Consider the following 17,948-nt stretch of genomic DNA (forward strand, 5'->3'; position numbering starts at 1 on the left):
GTGTACTGCAAGGTTCAGTGCTCGGGCCTCCTTTGTTTCTCATTTATATTAACGACCTTCCTTCCGCTCTGTCATCTAACATTCACTTATTTGCTGATGATTGTGTTATCTTTCGTGAAATAACTAATGCAGAAGATCCTAACCATCTGCAGTCTGATGTAACTACTGTAGCTAATTGGTGCAAAAAATGGTTAATGGAACTAAACGCTGGCAAATGTAAAGTGATGTGTGTATCCAGAATAACTAACAGCATGCATACATATTATCTAAATAATGTACCCTTGGAAATGGTTAACTCTTGCAAATACCTAGGTGTGCATATCTCTGCTAACTTATCTTGGAATGTTCATACCAACTACGTTATTAGCAATGCTAACCGCATGCTTGGTTACCTGTGCCGTAACTTTTCAACTGCCCCTTCATCCTTAAAAATGCTTCTTTATACTAACCTTATACGTCTGGAACTAGAATATGTATGTGCTGTTTGGGATCCTGCCACTAATAAACTAATAATTTCATTAAGAACTCGTTCAAAATAATTCAGTTCGTTTCATCTTACGTAATTACAATAGAACTGCAAGTGTGTCTGCCATGAAAACTAATCTTTCGCTTAGTCCACTTTCTTCTTGTCGCAAAATCGCACGTTTAGTTCTGTTTCACAAGCTATACCATCATTCAACACTCTGCAATGATTTCATTTTTCAGCCAAAATATGTATCGCCTCAAATCGACCATCGTTGTAAGGTTGGTCCCCAATCATGTCACACTAAAACTTTTTTGCAATTTTTCCTTCGGTCATCCATGGAATGGAACCACCTTCCTGCTGAAATCGTATCCATTCACAATAACCAAAGGTTTCGAGCAGCTTTAGCTAACATTGTATAATCGAAGCATTTTTCCTACTATATGTTTGTAACCTAAGTGCATTTAGTATTTACCATTTTACTATCGTATGTCGCTACCAATTTCTTATGACGATTTAAGCCTAGCTAAATCTGTATAATCAGAAGCCTTTGTACTTGATCGTTCTGCTTTTTTATTATTGTTTTTTTATGTTCATTTGCTGTAACCCACTCCCCTCTTTAATGCCTTTGGCCCTGAGGGTAATAATAAATAATTAAATAAATATATATATTAGTGTGTGTTCAAAAAGAAACTGAACTTTTGGTATAGCATCTTTATTGCTTATTGTACAACATTTTAAGCACTGTCCCCCTCAATGTAGTCCCCTCTACTAGCAATGCACTGTACCCGTCGTTTCTTTCATTTTTGGAAACCCTCCTGGAACACAATTACTGGGATGGTGCGCAGGTCTCTTCTCGCATTGTCCTGAATCACCCTCTATGGTTTCAAAACGACGTTCTTTCAACGTGGTTTTAAGTTTGGGAAACAGGAAATAGTCTGATGGCACTAGGTCCAAAGAATGAGGTGGGTGGGGCACAATGGGAGTGGGATGCTGCAGATAAGGAGCGACGTGTGAGCCGGTGCATTGTCATGATGCATCATCGAAGTCTGGTTTGCCACAATTCAGGCCTCTTACTACACACAGAATTCCTCAAATGTGCTAGAATTCCCTGATAGACTTCCTTGTCTCCCATCTGAACATGTGGTTCAAATTCCTGATGAACAATGCCTTCGCAGTCAAAAAACACAACCAACATCACCTTGATTTTTGACTGACTCATGCGTGCTTTTTTGGACAAGGAGACTCTTTGCCCACCCACTGCGAAGACTACACCTTCATTTCAATGTAGTCAAGAGTTCGACGGAATACCGTCTGGTCAGGTAAAAGCATAGTTATTTGTGAAGCAGGTCACTGACCAAGGTCAAAATGAAAATAAAATGACGTTTCGGGATCCGTACGGGTCCCTTGTTCACAAAGCCATTGTGAACAAGGGACCCGTACGGATCCCGAAACGTCATTTTATTTTCATTTTGACCTTGGTCAGTGACCTGCTTCACAAATAACTATACCTTCATTTCAGTATCGTAGCCATAAACCCACGTCTCATCGCCTGCTACGACGTTCTTAAGGAGAGATAGAGAAAAAAATTATTAAAATAAAGGGACACCGCAGGGTGCACTGTCACTTTGGCACTAATCCAGCGAACAGCTTGTGCACGTGTTCACTCAAGCGGCTGTAGCTCGCCAACTAACGGTCAGAGTGAAACACCGCAAATGTCAGTTTGTTGTCTAAACCTGCTGCTACATGTGCTCAGTAGCCGCTGCACGCTCCCTCTGCCGGTTGGAGCGATTTGAAAAGTTCGGTTTCTTTTTGAACACACCTCGAATTCGATTGATATCTCTGTAATGAAATACATCTATGTGCTTTTTCTCTTTATGCTTATCTGCTTGTAGTTCATGTTTGATATACATCTGTACATACTCACACACTTGTCTTTTATTACTTTTTTCTCTCTTTTTCTATTTTCGTTCAACTTTTATTTTTGTTCTACTTTTTGACCTGTATGTTAATGTCACGATATTGCTTTATTTTGCTGCCATATAGTAATTGCTCTCAACACTTAACCTTGATCGTAGGTTATAGCCTTTGATTATGGGACCTCCTTTGGTATTTCATATCTGTCAGAACTTGTACTACTTTGAAGCAATAAACTTGTATAAACTTTTAGTGTCAAGCATGAGCAGCTGGCTTAGCGGTGCCTGAAAGCGCACGGCAAGGAGACTATACACATCATGTAAGAGAGAAGACTCTGCTTCTACAAGTTTTCCTGCTCACTTTAATCCAAGTGCGAGCCGAAATAATCCGAGCACCATAGAAATAAATTGTACTTTTGGAAACAGCGCTAAAGCAACATAGACAAAAAGGAAAAAAAAACGCAACATGGCACTGACTCACAACTAATTCGTTATTCAGGAAGTTCACACACATATCCCCTTCAGACATGGTGTACACATTTGTGGACGCGACCAAATATTTTGGCCATTTCTGTGCAGTGATGGTAGGAAATCAAGCATGAACATTAAGCTTAGGGTAAGTTGAATATTCTGCTAGCCTAAATTACTTCCATTTTACTTTTGAGTGATGTGTATCGCTACAGAGGACTGCTTTGGTAAAGCATTACTATGTTTTACAGGACGTTTGACATGGAGCATGTCCGGTAGCAACCATGAAATACTTTTTCTTTCTAGTAATGCTTGCAGCCAATAAATAACTTGTGCAAGTAATTCGAGAGCGTGATTGAATCCTTTTATTGCGATAGCAAATATATGGACACTCCAAGCAGATTTCTGCTGTTATTGTGTATGAAGTGACTGACTGTGTATGAAGTAACTGATTGCGATACACTATATATCATGATCAAGCTTGATCTGCCACAGAACCAAGACAAATATTTCGGGCTTCATTAGCTAGCCAAACAGCTAGTACACAACTTATTCTTGAGTGGCCGATTTAAGGTCACTTCAGATGAAACAATCAGCGATTCTAACAAATGAACCGAGTGTTGCGTTAACTGTCACAAGAGTGCTGCACTATATTCGTCCATGCCAGGAGCCTCAACCCTTGTACAGAAGGAGGTAAGGCGTCTTCACAGAATGGTTCAGCTGTTCAAAATTCTGTGAAGTGACCAGAAAGGAATGCTCACAAAATATTCAGAAAATATGCCACAAGAGTATCTTTCCATGAAAAACTCAAGAATCGTTGCTGAGCACTTCAGGTGCTGCAATACGAGGCATGGCATACATAATAAGGCACTAGTAAAATGTGATGACCTCTAGAAAATTTTTTGTGACCAACTTTTTCAGACAGTGCACAGTTCCCTCATCATGATTTCCTGTATGGCCCTTACGCTTCCAAATTGACATTCCTTGAGGGCCTGCTTAGTCTGTCAATCCAGAAAATGACCAAGAGATGTATAAATGCATGCCTGAGCTGCTATCATAATTTTTTCAGCAATGATTTGTCTAGGATTTTCATCCACTGCAGCTTTTCCCCATGCACACACACATATGACCAGGTGCACAATTTTTCAATTAGCAGATGCTGATGGAGACAAATTTCTACAAGAAAGAGGCTCACTCGTCAGGGCGCCTCCTGTCAAGGGCGCCACCAGGCCCATGAGCAAGATGAGCAGTGGGCTGAAGCGGCCTATCTGTTGCTTCCTCAGCATGCTGAAGGCGACCACTGCAGCCACGAAGTGAACAAAGAGAGACGAAAACAGCGCCCACAGGAACACCTGGTACCAGATCTCTGCAGCAAGAAAAATACAATTGAATTCCTGAAAACCCCATATTGTGAAGTATAGCCATTTATGCTCGTGGTTGCCACCTTCTTAAGCATGGTAGACTGCTGAGAGCCCTTTCTCACATTTATGCCCCATTGTAAAGAGGCAATGGCTGTAACACTGCTCCTTAGGCAGCACTGCTAGAAATTTTTATCAATTACCCAATTTGATGGGGCCACACACAAACTTCATTAAAATGGTCTATATAAGTGAAAGCTATGGCATCTGCAAACATCTGGCCTCCAATTAGCTTCAGACACACTTGCCATAAGCAGGCTAAGATTTTCTAGGTGTCTGTTTATGTAAATTTTAAAGTGCAACTGTATTTAGTTTTGCATTCAAACTTTTTCAGACTACATCCAATGTCAGATGCACAAAGCCCAAACTGCATCGGGCTGACTATGGGGATCAAATGGGAGCTCTTACGGTATCCTCCATTTTGGAAAGACCCCTTAACCTTACCCTAAAGAACTTTGCAATACTGCCATAAGTCTAGCAAGTACACCGGTAATCTGAACAGCACACTGCATACTTTTGGAAAAGTTTATATATCCAATTGTAAGTATTTCTGTTAACTTCATGTTTGCAAAGACACCCACCACAGGTTGTCTTGCCGAGTCTAATTTAGCCTTGGCAGGATGCACACAATGTCATTGAGATGCACTGAAGTATTTTTCTTGCAGAGCACCAGTTACAAATAGCAGGAAAAAAAGAGGCCTCCAGTGCAACTAGTGCTCCATTAGAGAAAAACTCAGTTTAGGCAAGGCTTACCAACACTTTCACTGTAGGGTCTACAATCAATACCAGTGTATGTATGATCGATTCAGATAAATAGCAAGGCACCGAAAATAAGCACTGCCTGCCTTAAAACTAGTCCAGCATAAAGAGTGCAAGCGCTGCTGAATCTTAAATGAAAATCAATTGAATGAAATTACTGCTCAAATGGAACACAACCATCAAAGTTGGTTGGCTTTACGTTTTGGAGACACAAAAAAAACTTTTTCTAGTTAAAATCAAATTTGCAAGAATGCTAACTAAACAAAATAAATATGGAGCTGAAAGCTTAAAACGTAATCAGAGCATCATCACGGTGTACATTGCTTGCATTATTCATGGGCCTTTGCATCCTTGTTCAAGCGTTTGCCTGCAGCTATTTTTTCCTCCATCCAAGTTTCGATATGCTTCATTCACACTGGGATCACGGTAGCATTTACACTATGCGCACTCAATGAAATTTTCACCAAAACAGCACTCACTATGTGGAATGTCACTACAAAGTGCTGCCCCACAAACATTCAATACAACTAAAATACAAGGAAATGCAGCTGCAAGAGCTAAAACAGAGATTAAATAACAACCCAATAAATGACTGATCTTTACACTTCGAAAGTTTACTATGCAGAAAAGCGGCCATGATCTCTCTATTTATTAGTGTTTGCGACAATTTTAAATTATATTTTCTGTGGCTACTTTCCAAAATTAAAATTTGTCCATGTAAACAGCCTCTGATGTGTCCTCTGGTACATTCACCCAGTAAATAACACCTAATTAAAAACTTAATGACCTAGACCTGTTTATGAAATTCTGGCATTGACTAGCGCATTTTATGGCTACCTAATATGAAGAATATGCCTTACGGCTACCTTGCAACTATACTCCATTTCATACATCAGGTGCGATGTTGTGGTAGCAGGCTAGGGAGACTTTCTGCAGTGGCTGCGTTCAAACTTAGAAATAGCTCAGTGTTTTCAAGCCACAACTGTGTAAAACTGTTCTTAATATAGGCTCAGTATTGAATGAAAGAAGTTTTAGACCTCAGAAACAAACTGTGGTACACGGATGCTAACACGAGGGCGATTTAGAAAGTAATGCCTTCAAGCACACTACTTTTCCAATAGTACTGCAAACATTTTGAATTCTTTATCATTAATGCACTGATGTTTAATTAAGCTACAGAATGTTACTTGCCTCCACCTTCCTATCTCTTCTCGTTCCAGAGTAATCGAGCAATCCGTGGCGTCCAGTTGAAACAGCAGGCTGCAATTGAATTTCTGACTACAAAGGTTATGGCTTGTGTGGAAATATGATGCGGCTGGATTTTGGTCTTTCACAGTTCTTTCCCACCTCTGCACAATGCTGACAACACAGGCATCCCTGTAAACTGCAGTCAGACGGCGATGAATGTTGATGGGTGCACAACCTTCCGCAGTCAATAATTAAATTACAGCCCACTGTTTCAACCGGACGTCACCACTGGATGCCATGGATTGCTCGATTACTCTGGAACGAGAAGAGATAGGAAGGTGAGGCAAGTGACATGCTGTAGCTTAAACATCAGTGCATTAATGATAAAGAGTTCAAAATGTTTGCAGTACTATTGGCAAAGTAGTGCGCTTGGAGGCATTACTTTCTGAATTGCCCTTGTATATTTAGACCGATTTGCTTTTCATTGTTTTTCTTGCTGGGTTTTTCTTTTGCAGCCCAATGCAGCAGCCACATGTGAATGCTGTTGGCACGCAGTGAAGTGCTGACTGGCTGATAGCTGCTTCTGTTTCGTGTTGTTGCATGTAATCTGGCAAATCTGATATGATGCTCAAGAGACACCACAGGAAATTCACGTCAGGCAAACTTTCAAAAAAAAAAAAAGAAAGAAAGAAAAGAAAAAACTGTCCAGGCAAGGTGTCGAATGCAGGCATTTTTGATTCAGAGCTGTATCTCTAAACCGCTTGACCACAAAAAAAGCGGAGTGACGCTTTTTGATGATCGTACTTGTGTAGCTGCCATTGCATGCCATGTATAGAACCGAGTACAGTCATGAAGCTCCTCTAAAGAGAAACAAGCTTTGTTTTAATCACCTATTTGTACTTGTTCAAGGCTGCGAGCATAACATTTTTTCTGCTTTAACACTTTCCTGTACGCACCTATACATATCGATAGATCGCTATCGATGGTCTCAACTTCAAATTTTGCTGAGCTCGGAGCGGTTTTGGACAGCTAGCACTATTTTTTTAGTTCCACTTTTTTGTTTCTTTTTTTGCAACGCGGGGGATTTTTAAAGCGCCTTTTAGTCGGCCGTGACGAGCACTCGTAGTTTCCAACATGGCGTCAACATCTCGCACAGCTGTTCTTTAAAAATGGTGAATTTTGACGGATTTCTACGAGCCTGCACCAGAACTTTTAGATGGTGGTAGCAGCACAGACTCGGAAGATGATTTTGATTCATCGGATTTCAGCATGGACGGCGAAAGTGCATCAAATAGCCCCGGAACGTCAACAGGCATCCGCCAGCAAGATGAGTTTTCTACTCCAAATTGTTTCGTTGCTGCCACGCTCAGATCTAAAGATATCCGGTGTGTTCTAAAGGTGACAGTTCGTATGTGCAGGGTGTCAACGTCATTTGGGCCAGCGGCGTTTGGGCCGGTGGCGCGCTTGTTGGCGGCCGCACGAATATTTAATTATGAGGTTTTACGTGCCAAAACCACGATCTGATTATGAGGCACGCCGTAGTGGGGGACTTCGAAAATTTGGGCCACCTGGGGTTTTTTAACGTGCACCTAAATCTAAGTACACGGGTGTTTTCGATCCTTTAGCGGCACAAAGAGTACAGTTTTGAGCAAGAAGACAGCTGGGAGTGGACTTCCCGGCCATATGTATATGTATTTATACATGTAAATGTATATTTTGACATTTTTTTATGTTCTCTTGGTGCAAAGCAGCATCAATGTTTTTACGAAGTTTTCTCTTTCTCGTTACAATTCTTTTTTTCTGAAAAAATTTTTTTCATAGACTTCTTAATAAATGTTTGCTTGAAAATAGCACCATTAGAAAGCACATTCCTTCATCTACAAATTGATACCACACACATTTTAATATCAAGCATTTGCTGTAGCAGTAAAAAAATTGTTTACTAGACTGTCCAAAAACTGCCTATTTTCCTGCGGACAGGAAAGTGTTAAATAAGCATCCACAAATACATAAAAATTTAAATGTAAAGCCCAACTGTGAGTAAAATATGCAGTCAGGATGCTTTCCTACTGGATATTGTAACCAGCTACAAAAAGCCACCAGTGCAAAATTGCTATAACATCAATTTTCTTCAAAGTATACATTAACACAGGCATTTCAAGTACGTAGTAAAATATAATAAAATGACGCACAAATATTTAAAAAGCTAGAGGTTTTAATATTGAACTGTGTGCTGAAAAGAAGCAGAAAGAATTTCCTTCTTTCAATAGAAAAAAAACTATTTCGTACAATACATGCATGGCTATTTTAAATACCACTCAACTGGATAACTTGCAAAGCATGATGTGAAGGTCACCACAGTTCCTGGTTGGGCTGGCAATGAACACTTCAAGCAGCCAAAGGAGTCTATACATTGGCCATCTTTCATGACAGGCAAGCTCCAATAATCATAGAGTAATGCCATACGTTTCATCGTACCCAAATATGCAACGAAATTCATTATTGAACTTCCGAACGGAATGCACTGATGTTTAACAGAAGTATTCACTTATGTACTCAATTTGTATTTAAAGTTAGAATACTTACATGTTCCTAATTAATAATAAATGGCTCACATGCTCACCATATACAACTGTTAGAGCTGTGTTTGTAGGGTTAAAAAATGCAGCAGGGACTAGTCTCACAAAAGCGACCAAATGACAGTTTACTGCAATGAGGAAGAGGAGCCTGCTACATAACTTTCTCTGAAAGATGCAAGATACACGCACCAACAAATGTGTCGAGGGGATCACTTGGTGTGAGTCCAATGACATTGATGACTGAGTCTAGGTCCGCTGTCTCAAACTCCGTTCCAGAGGCCATTGGGCACGCTTGCGTTGCACTGGGGCTGTGCCAGAGGCCCCCTCAAAAAGAGTCAAAATCTGCAAAAGAAATTTTACAGTTTATAGCCACAATAAGCAGTGTAGCCAAGCTGAATACCATTTAGTGCGTCTATGCTGAAACCTGTCATGAACAATAGTGTGCCTTTTCTTGTCACTATATATTAAATTTTAGGCAAATTAGAATCCAAATTGTGTGGTTTAACATCCGAAAAATGCTCAGTGGTTTATGAGGGGCATCATAGTTGAGGAACCTGTATTAATTTTGATCACCTGTAGTTTAACATGCACCCAAAGTACAGTACACTAATGTTTTTGCATTCCACTCCTATCGGAATGCAACTACTACAGTTGGTAATTGAGCCCACGGCCTCGTGCTTGAACCCAAGACTAATTGAACCTATGACTACTGAACCACCACGGTGGATCGAATTAAAATTAAACTACGGGGTTTAACGTTCCAAAGAAACTCGAGTGCTGCGACAGATGCCGTAGTGGGGGGTCTCCAGATGAACTTTGACCTTCTGGTGTTCATTCACTTCACCGAAAGCTTCGTACACAAGCACATTAGTATTGCACCTCCGTAGGAATGTGGCAGAAAACCAACCTGCAATCTTGTGCTTAGCTGAAGAAGGTCCTGCCCTTCACCAGCCATCACGGCACATAAATTTTAGGCAAATGCTGCCCCCCCCCCCTTTTGTTTCTGTGCGTCTGCATCACAACCTTTTGAATAATGAACAAGAACTAAGGGGTACTCAATGATTTAGCAGTACTTTTATACTGCCTATAAATGCATATTTTCAACAATGGTGCCTAAAAATGCCCACCATTGATGTGTGCAGCTAAAAATGACTATTACTGGCAATTTTTTCTTTAGAGTATTTTTTTCACAGTGCAGTTTCCTTGCTTTATGTTCACATGATACCAGGTAGCACTAACTTTTGTTACCAGAAACAGGCTCACGTGCAAGGTGATCATCATCACTCTGTGTCCAGGTATCTGGAGGTAGTGTTGGTTCTCCTCAGAGTTTCACTAGTTTTATACAGTAATTTAATAGAATATGCCCACTGCAGCCTTTCAGCCCACAGCATCAGGTGGGCACAGATGCTCAATCATTATGGAAGGCATACTCAACAGTAAAATGTCACAGTACATCTACGTTTTGTCCATCTTCGGACTAGAATGACACAAGCACTTAATAGGTGATATACTATTTGCAGTACCTTTTCACAGCAAGCACCTATTATTTTCTCTTGAGGTGAACAAAAGTCTGCTTTAAAGTGACACGTCAGTGAACTCTCATTAATACGAATTCGGTTAAGCCGAATTCTTAAATGTAACGAACAACATGGGAATATTTCTTTGGTTTTCCATAGACTCAATGCAAAAAAAAATCCGCTTAGAACGAACCGCCTCAGACATACTCTTCATTTATGACAAACATTCGGAGTGACCGCCACTGCTACTGATCCTGGAGGCTAGGGTGCCGGCGGCGCACATCGTCCGTGGACAGAGGCGAAAACACGTGTAGGAAACAAAAACAAAAAAGTAGGAAAAGCGGAGAAACTCTCCTGGCCCATGCCGTTTTTCTCAGCGAGAGCATGTGACCTCGCGTCATCATATGGGTCCTACAGGGTCTCCACCACGACGGCGCCACCGGTGTTGGTCACCGACACCTGCACCAATGACGTGCGAGGTGGCAGATACCTGCTTGAACTCCCTAGTGAACTTTTTCCAGCAGCACGAAAGCACAGGATTTTTAAGGTCATTAGGTGAGATGACGTCGTTTAGTGGCTGCTCGCCGATTCGCACAGAAGCGACAAACATCCAACACGGACTGAATGAAACCAAGCAAGAATACCACTTGAGGACAGTTTTCTATTAAGTTCAGCTAAATAAATGCTTTTTATGTCATTTTTCCCCCCATTGTAAGTCTACTTCATTTACTGTTTTGCAGTAAGATATTTGGATGCACCTGGTCATCTTGCCAGTTATTTTTTGGAGGGCACTTCCGTTAAGACGAACTTCTGATAAGATGAACAAATTTTCATGGTCTCTTCAAGTTCGAAAGGGAGTCTACTGTAATCTATTTCCAGTAAATAAGATAATTTGATTTCACATTACATAAGGTCACCTCACACTGCCAAGAAGATGGACAGCACATTATTTTCTTGCCCATTCCATAGCCATTAAAAGTGCTTACAAACTGACTAGGACATTTAAGCTCATAGGAAACCAGAATTTCCATTTTATAGGTGTCAAATACATCATGGAAACATACAACTGTACCTGTGCTTGTAGGGTGATAAAGTGCAACAAGGACTAGTCTCCCAACAGTGACCAAATGACAGTTAAATTTATTGCAATGAGGAAGGGGAGCCTGCCACTTAAATACATCTTCCTCCACAACCATCTAAATGTAAGTTTCTGGAATCCTATATGAAATACATATCTACTGATCCATGGAACTGCCTTTGTACCAAATTTCAGAATCCTAGCACAAGCATTTGAAAGCTGCATAAAAAAAGGATCAGACAATACTCTGAATCCATACGTATTGTGCGGAGAGAGGTGGCATCTGTAGCCATCCTCAAAAAGAAGCCATTATTTTAAATGTGCAAATATTTTCAGAAAACTATAAACAGCACGATTAATAGTCGAGGAATTATTCAAATTTATTTCACCCTTAAATGTTACCCTAAATTTACCCCTAAATAGCCAGATAGCACGATGTATACAACAGCAATGCGAGCCCAGTTTCTTACTCATAGGGGTGCAGGGAAACTTTAAATTATTCCTTGACTAGATTCACCAACTTTAGTCTTCCATAATTTATCATAAGCCTTCTTGCTGTGCCTGAAAAAGCAAAGCTCAAAGCCATTATCTGCACCAATGTATTTTATCTAGAGGCTGTATCTTATTCATGGAGACGTGAATTGCTCTCCCAGTTTGTGAACAAATCATTTCCTTTTGTAGCATGCCTTGCTTCCATCTAGATTTCTTTTACGATATTACCTCTTTCCGTTAGACACAACTTGTTCCTACTCCAACAAGCATTTCACTTGCATGCTGACAGCTGCTGCACTACACATGATAAATTATGACTGCAGGTATGGCTATTGAATACAAATTTCCTATTTGTGTCCTACTTGGAGCTTTGCAACGCCACCTAATAAGTTAGCCAGTTAACCAACGCCAGCTGATAAGTTAAAAAGTTAACCAGCTGCACTGTGATTATTGACGTGTGTGGCAGGGCTTATAAATGACATCCTTACATGGGTGATGCCCCTTTTTGCAACCCAAATCATTATTCTGTCAATCTTCATCATGCACACCACTGTTTAAAATTACAGTTTTGACATAACTATGTGGTAATTTCTGCCCATCCAGCCACTAAAATAGGGTTATTTCTAACTAGTAAAATTTTGTTAAATAGCCAGGACAATTGTTTCATCAAGCAAGTAATGTACGCCTCTTCAAGCAATCCAGTTCAAGGATTAAACCTGTGCTATCTGCCAGGGTCAATTTTTAAAAAAAATTCTGTATAGATTAAAACAAAATACCCTATATATGATACCATCATAGGCACGACATGACATCAAAGCAGATTATGCGCATTGTCACCTCGGAACTTTCTCTGGGCATACTACTATGAAGATTCAGTTTCCTGTATCAAGGTAGCAATTATTAGAAGGAGCAGTAAGAGTACACAAGACACAAGTACGAGTCACAAGAGTACAGAAAATGCCAAGTGTGAGAAAAACAAATTACCTCACAGCCTCCAATTTTCCGTAGGCACTGCAGTGTCACAGGAATCACTGTCTAAAGTACTTTACTAAAAAATTACGGGACTTTGTTGGATGGACTGTATTGCTACGAGCTGTCAAATCGGGGCCACATTCCCACTGAGGCTAACGAACTGCTGCTTCACACAGTTCAAAAACTCGTGACAATATCAGCCCCTGTCAGGACATTCCACCCCACCATGAAGTTGATTCTAAGCACGGACCGAAACCTTATTTCGCTGTCAACTTTTGTCAGCCTTTGTAGCAGGCTTCTATTCCACAGCAAAACGGCAGCCCCCTCTATACACAAAACTTCTGCACACTGCCTGCAGTCACACACATTGCTCTCTTGGCTTACACTCTAATCAGTGCGACCAATGACCCTGAAGTGGCAACACTACTTGCCTCTACGTTATTCCTTCCTGAAAGATAGGGTGCACTAAACTACAAGACAATAAGTAGGCACCTGCATAATGCATGGGAAACGCACTTTTTGTCTCAACCTTTTTGACCACAAGGTACTACAAGAAATCACAACTAGCATCAAATAAGTATTTAACAAGCACAGAATAATAGCTCTTGTAAGTGTTTGTAGGATACAAAGTTCCCAAAAGAATCTAAATGAGACAAGAGCAACTTCATCATGAAGCATGAACCTATGTATAAATCTGTCAGCTCTAACTACTGAACAAGCAAAGGAAGGCTGACTACGAAATGTGCGCGGCAGCAGTTAGGCTACTATATTTCACTTCATACACATATGCATGCACACACACACAATTTTTTGCTATGCCTTGGAAAGTGTCATACACGACAGTACCGGGTAAAGCTGAACTTCAAAAAATGTAGAACAAAAAAATCATTCTAAAACCTGTAGCTGGCCTATTAAAAGATCACACCAGCTTATTTCACGAATGAAAAAAAAGAATGTAATGTCAGGCTGACCTTGCAAATAAGCACCTACAAGATGCTTGCAGTCAAAAGACAAGGTCAGTGCCGTAAAATGTAGAAACTTTTGCAAATTGTCTTAGCTTAGTGAGAATGCTGCGAACAGCAAAACTGGCACCAAATGGTACCTGGCATGCATTTGGAAGCTACATGCTGTTATTCTCCCAAGGCGCATACAAGGAAGCTGAACAACACTCAAAACACTTTTTCTATGAGCTCCCTTAATTTATGGCTCACTAGGTATACGCATGTTAGAAATGTGCACAAGATATTTAGAACTCAGTTGCTTTCTTTTCTTTTTATGACACGTAATACCATTAAATAAGATTTAGAAGCTTAGCAATGACAGTACCTAAATGCATACCTAGAAATTGCAGAATGGAGAAGACCTGAATACCAACTCTCACACCTGTTGTATAATTTTTATTTGTACACAGACACAGGCAAGTAATGTTCAAAAACTATGCATGGTTATTAGTTGATAAAGTGGCATATTAGCGTTCTTGAGTTGCAAGTCTAAAAATGCATCTTTGGAAATTTCAAGCACAAAAAATGGTCGCATACCATCCCTGGAACTTATATCACACCGTGTTAACCAAGGACCAGGCAACACGCTGTTTCGTCGGTCTAATCGGACGTGCGGAAAATGGTTTCCACTGTTTCCCGATGAATGATAGACAGTTTTGGCACCGTGCTCAAGCGTTGCGAGAGAGCAACAGGAAACGCATAGGCATATACACGTGACATAATCGTCGAGTAACTTAAAACCCCAAATCCCCGTTCCCCAGTGTGTGACTCAACCGCTGCTGCTTTTGTGGTCCAGCTCCCGGCTGCAAACGTTCATTCGACCGGCTTAGAGACACAGCCAGAGAACGACACTGCTTCATGTAACGCTACCGTTCTCCGTTTAACAAAGCAAGCTTCTTTTATCCTGTTATCAAGCTTCTAAAGAGCGCAAGGTGACAAGGCTGCACACAAGGCCCATCATAGCATGATGATGTATTACGAAGGTCACAGCTGCAAACAAACCCGCTTCATATCACCCAGATTAGTAAACACAGCCAGGTTTGCAGGGCAAGCGATAGCACATCGCGTGCTGTCGCTTTGTTCCGCAAGAGGCCGGAGCAACTTTCGGCATGTGTCCTGATCGAAATCACTTTTCAGGAACGCAAGAAAAGGCCGTGGCATCAACCCGCGTGTCGTTAAGAGCATCGCGTTGCTAGGCGCCACCAGAAGAGAAACAAAAATACAGATATCAAGCATTATGCTTTTTTTTTTTTTTCCATGACAAAGAACCGGCAGCTAATTTGGCAAATTGTACCGATTTTAGGCAAGGTTACTGCGAAAACGAAACTCCAAAGAGCAGTTCAGGCCCGTTCGGTCGGTAGGTCGCAAGTACTGCATTCACCACTAGCAAAGACTGTAAACAGCACTTACCATTTTTAAGGCATAACAGGACTAACTTCACTACATTATTCATACAGCCAGCGAAGGTGCTTAGTTCGAAACGTCTACGGAAAATGATAAGTGGCCAAATCCCACGGTGGGTGTATCAATGATGTATACGGTGACCTTAGCCTAAGATACAAATGTTCGCCGGTAGCCTGCTATCCTAATAGAAGGTTTCATAGCTGCCGACTAAACTGAGAATCTTCAAAATATTCACATATCCACGGGAAAGGCGCATAATATTTAAATACACGGGAACCGAAACACTAGCGCTTGTATGGATGGGCATAGGTGACAACCAGCCCTGACACTTTCTTTTAAAAGAAAGGAAAACGTCGGCGCTCTTTAAAGTAACTAATTTAAATAAATAATTTGTAAATTGTTATAAATCGTTTAACAACTGATTAAAGTTAGGTTATAATAAAATATTGTTGTTCAAAACTACCCTGTTACAGCAATGTTATTATAGATGGCAGCACTAAGTTGTCGCTTATAGCGAAAGGTATTTCAACTCGTTCAGCTGGCAAAAAATAGGTTTGCATTAATTTATAGCAGTGTAAAACTGGTTCTTTATTCTATGGTGTCACACGGTCAATGTACCGAATGATGCTGGGTTGTTGAGTACATGTAAGCTCTGGCGCGCGGTACCTACGGGTGCCAAGTCCTCTACCCATCTAACAACGGCACCGGGACTACCGATCTCCACTAGGGTTGGAGATCAGTGACCGGGACCATAGAGTTTCATATTACTATAATTATTTAGAAACTCTATGACCGGGACCGATCTGAGCCGCTATTCTGGACATTCCGCCATTTTCTTCGAGGCGTGACGTAGGCGCGACGCTTACAAAATGGCGCTGATGGCCCCGTTTTGCTTTCGTAACGTGACGCAAATTTGACGTTTCGCCTAAGAAACTGTAATATAGGCATTTAAACTAGCGTGGTTGATAAAGCAAAACAGTTTTCCTCCCCAGTAAAAATAAAGCAGCTAGCTCAAAGCGTACGATTATTCCATCAAAATCGTTTCTCGCTTCCGTCGTCTGCATGCGCGCAGGTTGTCGTCTGCTTCATTAGCTAGGATGCGTGTCCTCGGGAAACTGAATGAGTCATCGTATATTGGCGCCCACGCGCTTGCTTTCTACCTTGAGACAACATACGCGACCTGCCAGTGATGATCAGCGCACGCTCTAGGCCGCGTTATCGCTATCTCGTGATCCGCAAGTGACTCAGCCAGACTCGTCTGGCTGAGAAGCGGCCGAATATCATCGATAGCGTTGCGCGCGCCACAGGTATCCGCTTGCACGACGCAAGCGCCGGCACTGCCATCTCTTGTTCACTTCGCTGCTTACTCGCACCGCGAGAGGTAACTTCAAGACGCCGCCTTGCGTACATTTATTTTTATAAATTAAAAAGTCGCCATTGTCATAGCCTTTGATTACGCGAAAAGACATTAATATTGATTACAATACAAACGCAGTGGCGAAAAGTGCAAAAAGTCGCAAGAAGTTTGCTAGTTGCAACCAATATTATTTCAAATAAACGTGTTTTTAATAAAAATGATGGTTCAAAACACAAATGCCAACACCACCCGAGAGCGATGCAAATGCTATGAGCACGCGTTGTGAACAAAAGATTTTCATCGCCCCAATTGACAGGGAAAATGCGGCGATACGCATGCCTCTCCGCTGTCATTGCATATGGCCGCTCATTACCATAATTCGCGTGGCTCGTCGCACCACAAATTATGGCGGAAAATCTCTGCAATGGCGGCCGAGCGCAACGTCACGCAACGTCAAATTGACGTTTACGAAACAGCCCTTCCTGTGACGCTCTTAACAGGACATTCCTTCAGCCAATCAGCAAGCTGACATGCCGGCTATCTTGGGACGCCACCACATATTCGCGAAATTGCAGATGCATTGCACGAGCTTCTGCACGCTACCGTCCACTTTCTTTTTAAGCGCTAAAGTCGCAATAGAGGTGCCAAGGACCACAAAAAAGTATTAGTCGATAAAGTTTGCAGCTCCACGTCACGTTTCATCATTCTGACGAAAACGCAAAATTGCATTTAGCAAAACTTCCGTTTCCCGGCACAAATTTCAAAACACGTGACCTCCGGACAGCCAATGAGACAGCCAAGATGGCGGATAATGGCGGCCGTGCAGCCGCCATGCGTGTCCAGAATAGAGCCCCTGGATTGAGCTCGATGCAGAGCTTAGAGTGTACTAGACAATTATTCTAGTACACTCTAGCAGAGCAGCTACAGGGTCACTTTCGATCGCGATATTTCTGGATCCGGATCCAGATAATCGTCATCCGGGTAAACCGGGCCAGCGCCTGTACATGCATTGCGATTGAGCAATCATAGGATGACGACCATGCAGTTATGAGAGTTGCAGATGATCAGCAGACGATACAATGACAAACGAAATAATATTTTCTTGAAAAAATAAAGGGAGTTTTATATAACCATTTTTACAGCATATTACTTCTTTCTTGGGTTTTACGTGCCAAAACCAGTTCTGATTATGAGGCACGCCGTAGTGGAGGGCTCCGGGTTAATTTTGACCACCTGGGGTTCTTTAACGTGCACTACAACGCAAGCACACAGGCGTTTTTGCTTTTAGCCTCCATCGAAATGCGGCCGCCGCAGCCGGGATTTTACAGCATATTAG

At 41.5% G+C, this 17,948-nt stretch overlaps 3 protein-coding genes across 19 annotated transcripts in view; all 3 read right to left on the bottom strand.

The window, feature by feature from the left end:
• LOC119436033 (transmembrane protein 170A) overlaps positions 1–15,570 on the bottom strand; it is a 111,903-nt gene extending 96,333 nt beyond the window's left edge. For 14 of the 16 annotated variants that reach the window (XR_007463153.1, XR_007463155.1, XR_007463160.1 and 11 more), the window contains exons 1-3: positions 15,262–15,570; positions 8,981–9,133; positions 4,043–4,213 (exon numbers count right to left, since the gene is read on the bottom strand). Coding sequence is in view for 4 of the 16 variants with exons in the window: in XM_049655339.1 (XP_049511296.1) it covers positions 4,043–4,213; positions 8,981–9,074 (265 nt within the window). In the remaining 12 variants the exon portion in view is untranslated. Of the gene's footprint in view, positions 1–4,042; positions 4,214–8,980; positions 9,134–12,862; positions 13,522–14,388; positions 15,200–15,261 lie in introns of those variants that run through there. The other 2 variants (XM_049655343.1, XM_049655344.1) reach the window with 2 other exon arrangements.
• The window catches only part of LOC119450390 (uncharacterized), a 171,382-nt gene that overhangs the window by 38,667 nt on the left and 114,767 nt on the right, over positions 1–17,948 (bottom strand). The gene's annotated exons all lie outside the window — the stretch shown is intronic.
• Positions 1–17,948, bottom strand: part of LOC119450400 (uncharacterized) — a 169,982-nt gene that overhangs the window by 37,287 nt on the left and 114,747 nt on the right. The window lies entirely within an intron of this gene.

This window comes from Dermacentor silvarum, chromosome 1 (genome assembly GCF_013339745.2).
Source record: "Dermacentor silvarum isolate Dsil-2018 chromosome 1, BIME_Dsil_1.4, whole genome shotgun sequence".
Classification (NCBI taxonomy): Eukaryota; Metazoa; Arthropoda; class Arachnida; order Ixodida; family Ixodidae; genus Dermacentor; species Dermacentor silvarum.